Source organism: Medicago truncatula, chromosome 5 (assembly GCF_003473485.1).
Source record: "Medicago truncatula cultivar Jemalong A17 chromosome 5, MtrunA17r5.0-ANR, whole genome shotgun sequence".
Taxonomy (NCBI): domain Eukaryota; kingdom Viridiplantae; phylum Streptophyta; class Magnoliopsida; order Fabales; family Fabaceae; genus Medicago; species Medicago truncatula.
Genome location: NC_053046.1, coordinates 2,675,130 through 2,685,210, shown reverse-complemented (window position 1 = coordinate 2,685,210; position 10,081 = coordinate 2,675,130). Strand labels below are relative to the sequence as shown.

The following is a 10,081-nucleotide window of genomic DNA, read 5'->3' as shown; positions in this document are numbered from 1 at the left end:
AAATAAGGGTTAATTAAGTAAATAGTTCCTATAAATATTCAGATTTTTGTTTTTAATCCCTACAAAATAAAATCATACTTTTTAGTCCCTATAAAAAATTTCATCAACATTTTTAGTCCCTATAAAATTTTTCCATCAGCATTCTTAGTCCCTGTAAAAATTTCCATCAAGAGTTTTGGTCCCTAAAATACTTAAGGAAAATGTCACAGAGACTAAAAAGTGTGATTTTATTTTGTAGGGACTAAAAACAAAACCATGAATATTTATAGGGACTAAAAACTTAATAAACCCTATAAATAATAATGATTATTGAAAATTTATATACATCATGAGATTTGAACTTTGATCACGTGATATCCGATATAATAATTTTAAATTTTTTATAAATTTGTTATTATGAATTAGATCAATTTTTTATTATGAAAACAATTATTTTTACAAAAAAATTAATAAATTTTATTATTGGATAAAATGTAATACGGTGATTTAAAGATGCAATCGTAGAAAAGATGTACTTGCGTGCATGATGGAAGAGTAATCAACGATGTATCTTAAACAGAGATGAAGATACTTTTTTTATTTAAGGAATTAAAATAGTTAATTTATTGTAAAAAAAACTTTAGTGTACATTTTCTTTTTTGACTAAGCTAACTTTAGTTCACAAAAGTTTTGTATTTATTATTTTGACAAAAAAAACTGACTTATATTCTTAAGAAATATTCTTCATATATGTGGTGATCAAACAATCACATAATAAAACAAGACAAAGAAGAATAAAAAAATATTACGATATTTATTCATCTAGTTTAGCTAAAATTGACATATGATTGAAGGAGAGACCCTTCCGATTTATAATTAATGAATTATTTACAAAGAAAAATAAAAAAAATTACAAGAAATTAGCTACATAGTTATTCATTGATAATTATAATTATTTGTTAAGAAAATTATTCATTAATAATTATTCTCGTTTCAATTTAATTAATTTTAAATTTAAATTCTTGGGTCCATTTGGATTGATTTATTTTCAAGCTTATGAAAAGTAATTTATGCAAATAAATAAATTTTTATGTTATTCATAAATTCTCACTAACGAAAATTATATTTTCATAAACTACCTTGACAAACTTATGAATAGTACATAAAAGATTGTTTATTTGCATAAACTGTTTTACATAAGCTCAAAAACAAGCGAATTCAAATGAACCTCATTATCCCAAATCCTGTTTTTTAATTTTTAACTCCTTGATCAACTCTTAACTACCTTTCTTAAGCTAGGGTTTTGAAGAATGACAAATATTTCAGAACTAACTCGAAAGGACCCATAAAAATATGTATGCTTCAGATATGCTTTATGGGAGAATCAAATCTTTAGTTATGGTATCAGAACCGGTGGCTGCTCATGACACGTGACAGGAGAAAAATATATGTTTCAAACCCTAACGTTAAAAGAGTGAGAAACTACATGATTTGGAGGAAATGAGAAAGAAAAGATTATTGATATGGCTACGATAAAAATGTTTGTCATTTTTCCATTCGGCACCATTCATTCACGATCCAGCTGTGGTTTTTTAATTTTCCAATCGATTCGACAAAAAAAAAAAATTGGGTTACGAAGAGAAAAAAAGAAAGAAAAAAAACTAACAATGTATAAACTTCACATCCAAAGCATATGTAAGGAGAATGGAGTGTAGATCAAAAGGGCAGTCATGCAAAACAAGAAGTCTCAAATAGGCCGAAGCACCTAACTTTAACCAAATAATATGCTCGACATCCAATCTAAAAGAAGAAGATGCTTAGTGGCGCGACAATTGTTTCATTAAAGGATTAAAAAAAAAAAAACATTTTACTGTCATCAAAAGAAGATACTCAACACAAGATTTTCCTTTTTACTAAACTCAAGAGATTGTTAATGCTTATAGTTTATTTATTTAAACCCCTCGTCATAACATCCATTTTAGTGTTTTATTTTCCTTTTTTTTTTTTTTGAATTTCCTTTTCGTTTTTAATGAAAATTACAGAATAAACATAGGTCTCAAATTATATTAACTAGAACTCATAAATTACATAACTTAGTCCACACGTTATAGCTCAACTGATAAAAAATGTTGAAATTGTCAGATCGAACTCTATGACCAAGGTTTAAATCCTGATTCCTCAACTTATTTATGTAATTTTTTAATGACCCTTGTCATTTCGTCTATCAATCAAAATAAAATAAAATTTCACACTTTAATGAATAAAATAAAGGGTTAATAGTGTTTTTGACCCCTGTAATATAGTGCACTTTGGTTTTAGCCCCTGTATTTTTTTTTTTTTTAGATTCCACCCTTGAAAAATGAAGATTCTTCAGTATTAGCCCCTCTCCCCAATGTGTCAGCAGAATCTCCTACGTGGCAGTGACGTCAATTTCTTCCTTTTTTTTTTAATTTTTTTTTTCCATGCCACGCGTGTAAATAAACGTTCCGTGGCATTTGTGATTTTTTTTAAATAAAAATTAAAAAAATTAAAAACGAAAAAAAACTTAAAAAATTAATAAAAATACTGAAAAATTTTAAAAAAATGGAAAAATTAATAATGATTAAAAAATCTGGTAAAATAAAAAATAATGAAATAAATATGGAAAAATTATAAAAAAATCTGGAAATATTTAAAAAAATTATGGAAAAGATTAATATATATTGAAATTTTTTTTCCAGAATATCATATTTGAAAAAACAAAATTTTCGAAAAAAATTATGGAAAAGATTTAAATAAAACTTCTTACTTTTGAAAATAAAAATATGAATTTTTTCTAGGATTTTTTAATTTTACCGGAATTGAAAAAAATCTTGAAATTTGATTTTTTTTCTAAATATATTAATTTTTTAGAAAATGTTGATATATATTAATCTTTTCCAGATTTTTTTTAAAATTTTTCCCGAATTTTTTCATTAATTTTCTTTTTACCAGATTTGTTTAATCATTTTTTTTTATTATTAATTTTTCCAGTTTTTTTAAATTTTTTCATAAAATTTCCAGGTTTTGTTTTAATTTTTTAAGATTTTTTTTTCGTTTTTAAATTTCACGTTTTTTAAAATTATAAATGACGTGACGTTTTAAAATTATATTTATAATTTTTCCAGATTTTTTTCATTATTTTTTATTTTACCAGTTTTTTTTAATCATTATTAATTTTTCCATTTTTTTTTAAATTTTTTAAGTTTTTTTTTCGTTTTTTTAAAAAAAACCACAAATGTCACGTGACGTTCATTTACACGCATGGCATGAAAAAAATAATAATTGACACGTCACTGTTACATAGGAGATTCTGCTGACACATTGAGGTGAGGGGTCAATCCTGAAGAATCTTCGTTTTTCAAAGGTTGAATCTAAAAAATTTTTTTTTACAGGGAATAAAACAAAAAGTGCACTATATTACAGGAGGCAAAAACACTATTAACCTTCAAATAAAACTATCGTTTCGTCTAGACACTTTAATGAATCTTGCATGAATCTTCTTCATGCAAGATGAAACCTCTGTAAATGCATTAAGACTTAGGACAACATTCCCTACGTCATCTTAAACACAATTCTTCATTCTTTATTATCTTCACACTTTCATAACATTCATAAGAGTATCAATCTTGATTGATTAGCCCGACTTGTCAATGTCTAAACAATAACGATAAATTTGAGATTTATCGCAAGGTCTTGGATTCAATTTTTCATGCCGTCACTTTGACAGATTAGGTTTTATTTTTTTTGTAACTTTTAATTTATTTTGAGCATTTATATAGTCTTCATTTAATGTAGATGAGAGTTACTAATTTACCCTTGGGTCTCCATCTAACTTTGAGACACACGTTAGTTGTTTGCAACATAACCTGTTGTCGCGTTCATTGTAACAGTGTGAACAATTCAAAGCTGTTGTGTGAGAAATGGTGAATCGGCGCTTCACTCAGGTCGCCACAAGCGACGACGAAGAAGACGAAGCACCACCGCCACCTCAGCATTCAAAGCTTCGAAAACGAAAGAAGATGAAGCTTATAGACGAAGAAGACGACGAAGAATCCAACGACAATAGCAATAACGATAGCGATGCGAAGGAAGAAGAGAAAAAGGATTCACCTCAAACTCCAGAGGATGCAAAGCCGATTGGTGAACCACTTAGGGTTTCGGGGAAAGGAAGAGGGAGGAAGAGACATTACGAATCGTTTGAGTTTGATGGAAATCAATATTCTCTTGTAAGTTCCGTAACGTTTTTTTCGTGATTTGATTTCGTGATTCAAATGTTATAATGCAAATTGTTGTTTTTTGCAGGAGGATCCTGTAATGCTTGTGCCTGAGGATAAAGAACAAAAACCATATGTTGCTATAATCAAGGTATTTGATTAATATGCCTAATTTTGATTAAGAATTAGGGTTGAAAATTTGAACATTTTGATCAGTTTTATAGAATGATTGAACATTTGGGTCCTTTCATGTATGCTAAACCCTAAAATATTGTTGAGGGTGTAGAGAAAAATTATAGGAAGGATCAAAACCCTATAAAAAAAAATTGTTTGCTAACTTTATTTGCATTAGTAGTAGATACACAACTCTAGCTGACATGTTATTGTTATGCGACATTGTTTACGTTGTTAAGTTTTTCCGTTTCCGTTGTCATGCTTTGGATTTAGCATAAGAATATTGAAGCTAATTTGGTTTTTAAGTGGAAATTTTTATTCTATTTGATTAATTACGTGTTGATATTGATATCGGATCCATCAGGACCACCGCCAGTAGTCAAGTACAATATCTGTAACTCTGTTATAGGAAAAGATTAATAATGCAGGGCTGTGATATAATTTAGGAAAGGCATAATGTAATAATGTCCTACAATTACTTTAGTTTGTGTTATGTTGATGTTGTAAAGGGTTTCACTCCCCTTATCAACGAGTCCAGGTATGCTCCATTTAACAAACAGCTCCATTTAGTCCATTTATGTTCTTGGATGAAAGCAAAAATAATTTAAGGGCTGAGATTTATTTTAAGTTAAAAAATTTAACATTTGTTTTTATTAAATCAAAACTCCGCCTGTCGCAGCCCATCGTCGCCAACCTCCTCTCACTGTGTCGCGTTTTATCTCCTCTTCTCATCTTTGTCTTGCCGCTGCTATCACAAACGAATCCATAGCTCCGTCGCCGCTCTCCCCTCTTTAATTATCGTGGATCTCTTGGATTTTTCTCCGATGAAAGTAACAATGTTGGGCTGTCAAAAATAGATCTGATTTGTATGGTCAAGTTGGAATTAGTGATTTGATTTCCGATTTGTATTATTGGGAATCTCAGGTTATCAGTTTCGAATTCGATATCAAATCTCAGGTTATCTGTTTCCAAGCGTTGCTAATGATTTGAATAAAAAAGATGCACCACGTTGGAGGTTCAAGGCGGTGGGCTACGGTGGAAGAAAAAGAGTGATCATAAGAGAGAAGAGGAAGATATTGTTTTTATTATTTTACTAAGCAAACATTAATTTATTAACTTAAAATCTCAGCCCTCAGTTTTTTTTTTGCCACATGTCTTCCATCAAGACCCTAAATGGACTAAATGGAGCATACCTGAACTCCTTCCTTATCAATATTCGTTTTTTACTCCTTTCTGCTTTTCTTGATTTTCTGGATTAATAGATCTTTTCAATCTGAGTGTTTTGATATTGCTTTTCTGTCAGGACATTATACAGTACTTTAGTGGCAGCATAATGGTGGCTGGACAGTGGTTTTATCGTCCTGAAGAAGCTGAAAAAAAAGGCGGTGGAAGCTGGAAATCGTGTGATACAAGGGAGCTTTTTTATAGTTTTCACCGTGATGAGGTTCCTGCAGAGTCTGTTATGCATAAGTGCGTGGTGCATTTTGTGCCCTTGAACAAACAGTTTCCGAAACGTAAGCAACATCCTGGCTTCATCGTACAAAGGGTGTATGACACTTTGGAAAGGAAACTCTGGAAGCTGACTGATAAGGACTATGAGGATGTTAACCAGCAAGAAATTGACGAGCTTGTTCAGAAAACTATAAAACGCATCGGTGATCTACTTGACATTGAGCCTGAAGAAGCCCCTCCTGCTGTTCAGGAGGACATGACAAAAAATAAAAGAAGCTTAAGGAGAAAGAGCATTTCTCCCATTGATGTTTCAAGGGAGGAGGAAGGAGTTTCTAAGAGTGACCAACATTCCAAGCCTGAAACACCTGGGAGTTGTGTTAATAATGACTCAGAGCATCATCGCATATTAGTAAATTTCAATGCACTAACTGGAAACATTCATCGCGACAAATGGTTGGAGAGGTTGCTTCAACACATTCAGTACATGTGTAATAGTGATGATAGTACAGAAAAGGAAAAAGGATCAGGAAATGCCGAGTCTGATGAAATCAAGAATAAAAGCAATGATAGAACTTCAGAAATAGCAAATGACTCTCAGAACAAGGGTCAGAAGGTATAAAATTTATGTTTTATTTGGGTTATCAATTATTTATTTTCCCATCCTGTTCTTACTTCCCTTTCCTTAAGGAGTATATGAATTCTGTCTTTTTTTCTCTTTACAGAGTTCCGAGTCTTTTGTGTGGCCAGATGCTGCTGTTTCAGCCATAGTTGCTCTTGAAAAAGCTTCCCATGAGGCTTTTTCAACAGATTTTCAGAAGTATAACCAAAAGCTGCGGCAATTAGATTTTAATCTCAAGGTCAGAAGCTGGCATTCTGCATATATAAATGATACCCTTGAAATAATTATAATTATTATATTTGAGTCATTGAAAAAATTCATATTGTTGCTACATTTTAGGGTGTGAATTTTAATGTATTGATTTCTGTTATTATTATCTAATAAATTTATATTTATGTCTAGGAGGTTAAAAGCTCGAAATAAAAGTATTGTCTTTCCATTCATAACATAATGCAGAAACAATGAGTTGGAATGTTGGATGATCATGCTGTTGCATACTAAGTAATTACATGTTTACAAAGCACACAGTAATGTTATGTGCATTATCTCTTAATGTCATTGAAAAGAAAGGGAAAAAGAAGCTAGCTGTAAATTTTCTCAACCTCCCTCTTATTTATATCTTTACCATTGTCACATCCAATCCTCCTGCGGTGTTTTTGGTCTGAGAAATCAATGTGGCAGCACCATGGTTATAATGACGATGTTTTTGGCTTGAGAATTAATATTTTTGTCTTATACATGTCAATTTTTCTCTGCAGTGGTAATGATGAACTGAATATTTTATTCCATTTTTGTGTTCTTTGCAGAACAATGCATTGCTAGCACGCCGTCTGTTAAATGGAGAGTTGAAACCTTCTAAAATTTTGAATATGACACCCATTGAATTAAAGGTACGAGATTGTCTAGATGTGGTATTTTCTAAAATGTTCAATGGAACTTATGACCTGTCTGCTGAATGAAATGAAGTTGCTTAGTAGAATTTTGACTACTATTTTCCAATTTAAGCTAGCAGCATTCAGTTTTTGTTTATATCACTGAATTTCTATTAATTCAACCTTCTACAACAGTCTCCAAAATGTTCTGCTCCTTTGATTATTTCTTTATCCTAATAAAAGAAATGAATATACAAGAAGCAAGAAAATTTTATTGCTCAAGACTTTTATTTGTGAAAATATTAAGTTGGAGCATTTGGAACTTTTTCTAGGGGGAAGTGGAAGATTACAAACCTCTTCCCTTATATCCTTGAAAAATGTCGACCACCCTCCCCCTTTTGGTTGCATTTTTGTAGAGGTGTCCTTATCGGGTTAAATGACTATAACATTCATGTAGAAACTGTAGTTTTCTTTAACGCTTGTTTTGTTTGGAATTGCTTTTGTAGGTTGATTCTACTTTTTAAAACATTGGTGTAGTTAATATAAAATAGATAAACTCTCAGAATACTGGAAATGGCTCATGCTTTCCAACGGTGCTTGAAATCATTTTTTCCTTTCATTTAAACAGCAAGCAATCATTTTCATTTAAACAGCAAGAAATAATTTTTTCTTTCATTTAAAGCTATCTGCGCGTTTTCTTTTATCTAAACAGCAAGGAATGCATGCACTTCATAAAGCAACTATTAATTGAAATAATAGTGCTTCCCGTCCTCAATAAAAGATGCTTTTGAAAAGGTTAAACTGCATATTGATTGTTTGGTTTTGTATGGTCATCTACTAAATATGAACTTCAGGAGGGTTTGACTGCTGAGGAAAAAACCAAGAAGGAGCCTGATGAGAAACAACACATGCAAGTAAGTTTTCCTTCCTTTCTCCCACTACAATTTTTTCTCTGTTGTGTGAAAATCTGCCGACTTTAGCTTTCCCTTACCTCAAACAGATGACAGATGCCCGCTGTTCAAGATGCACGGATTCTAAGGTGGGTTTGAGGGAGATTATCCATGCTGGACATGATGACCGTTATCAGGTTTGCATTTTTTACTTAAGAGTCAAAATTCCAAACAGACCAATGTGTCCTGTAGCTTTAGAGCTTGGTTTGATTGCTTGCTGTTCTGCCTTTTCTTCAGCTGGAATGTGTTGCCTGTGGTAATTCCTGGTATGCCTCCCGGAATGAGGTGTCTGCACTGACCATAGATGCATTGGATTCAAAGAGAAGCATGAGCACAACACCATCTTCCACCGCAAAATTTGAAGATGTTCAGAAGAAGCTGGTGAGTCCCCGTGGCTCTGAAAACTCAGCTGATGACCTCTCTAAGAGAACAGGTGAACCATCTATGCCTGATTTGGCCGCCCAGAAATCATTTGGCAAGCCCAAGAAAGATGACAATGTTGAGGCCAATAGACAGGCTGATAAGGAATGATTTATGCTGTTCTCTTTAGACGTTGCAATTTATTTATGTTGAGGGCTTGAGGCTGAAACCAGCAAAAGTTGTGTATGTAGAGTTCTGCTGTTTCATCACTTGCAGACAGTGATATTTTGGTCCTAAAGGGTAGTGTTAATTGCATCATAGCAATATTTATTTGAGTTTACTTTGAGTAGTTGTAAACCTTTTGAAATCGTTAATAAACAACAGAAAATTTCAATAAATAAAACTCATGTTCTTTTAACATGCTTTTCTTCTTATTTGACTTTATCAAGTAGATGTGTTACAATATCCCAGCGAGCTTGGTTCCCTACACTTGAGCATACTCTATGTTTGGATAGTCTTAAGACTTTGGCTTATGACCTAGTTGATTACCACAAAAACAGGATGTAAGGTAAGGGCTATCTCCCTATGTCTAAATGCTGTAGGATTAAACCCACACCCTCCTTGACCCAAGACACTAAAGGTGTAATAGTGCTGTGAAGGTCGGCGAAGTGGCTCAATCAAGAGAGTTAGACACATGTGATAGCTAAGTGGGATCCACTATTGACAAAAATGATTCCTTCGTGTGCCTCTCCTTCTTCTTCTTCTTCTTCTTGATCTACCTTCTCAAGGTTCACAAAGTAGGAAAGACAAAAAAAAATTAATCCATTTTCTGTGCTTTATTCAGATATTTTACTTTAATTATATTCTTATTTTTAGCTTTTACGCTAACAGAATGATCATAAATTTAATTTATACCATGGAAGTCAATTTTCCTCTCGTTTTCTGCTTGTTCTGAGTAATGTTTGGGTTTCCATGGCCACACACAACACACATTCATGAGAGAGAACAAATATTAGAGAAAACAACATAAGAAAAGATAATTATATTTTGGTACAAGAAATGATACACTACTAATTTTTATTGGTCTAACTTGTACCAAAACATCCATTGGTCCATTTTATACGGACCCCTAAGAGATATTCACTTGTCTTTTTCTCTAAGAGCCTTGACTTTTTCTTTAAGAGCATTGAGCTTTTCAGTAAGAGCATCCCTCGTAGCAGTTGCTTTTGCAAGATCTTTCTGGAGCTCTTTTATTGTTTCCTCACTCTCATTTTTCTTCTTAACCAAATTTTCCTTACTCTCTACAAGTTTCTTTGAGAGTGCTATCATCTCTTTGTTCGTTGCTTCCATTTTGAAGAGAATCACTGATTGTTCATCCATCTTGAAAATCTGTACTTTTACATAAAAAGTAAAAATTTAATAACAATAATATCTGATGTA

General features: G+C 32.0%; 1 protein-coding gene across 1 annotated transcript; it reads left to right on the top strand.

Moving 5' to 3' along the window:
* The first annotated feature begins 3,852 nt into the window (after positions 1-3,852).
* Positions 3,853-9,059, top strand: LOC11442620 (uncharacterized). The gene is made up of 8 exons (XM_003611034.4): positions 3,853-4,226; positions 4,303-4,365; positions 5,692-6,453; positions 6,563-6,697; positions 7,266-7,349; positions 8,186-8,245; positions 8,332-8,418; positions 8,519-9,059. Exons 1-8 carry the CDS (start codon positions 3,921-3,923, stop codon positions 8,810-8,812), a joined length of 1,791 nt encoding a protein of 596 aa, XP_003611082.1. The 5' UTR covers positions 3,853-3,920; the 3' UTR covers positions 8,813-9,059.
* Positions 9,060-10,081: the final 1,022 nt, after the last annotated feature.

What these genes read in the sequence shown, in the direction of transcription:
- LOC11442620 (XM_003611034.4), top strand. Translation starts at nt 3,921, where the DNA reads ATGGTGAATCGGCGCTTCACTCAGGTCGCCACAAGCGACGACGAAGAA. An exon ending in CATATGTTGCTATAATCAAG is followed by an intron (nt 4,366 to 5,691) that starts GTATTTGATTAA and finishes CTTTTCTGTCAG; the next exon opens with GACATTATACAGTACTTTAG. An exon ending in GACATGATGACCGTTATCAG is followed by an intron (nt 8,419 to 8,518) that starts GTTTGCATTTTT and finishes CCTTTTCTTCAG; the next exon opens with CTGGAATGTGTTGCCTGTGG.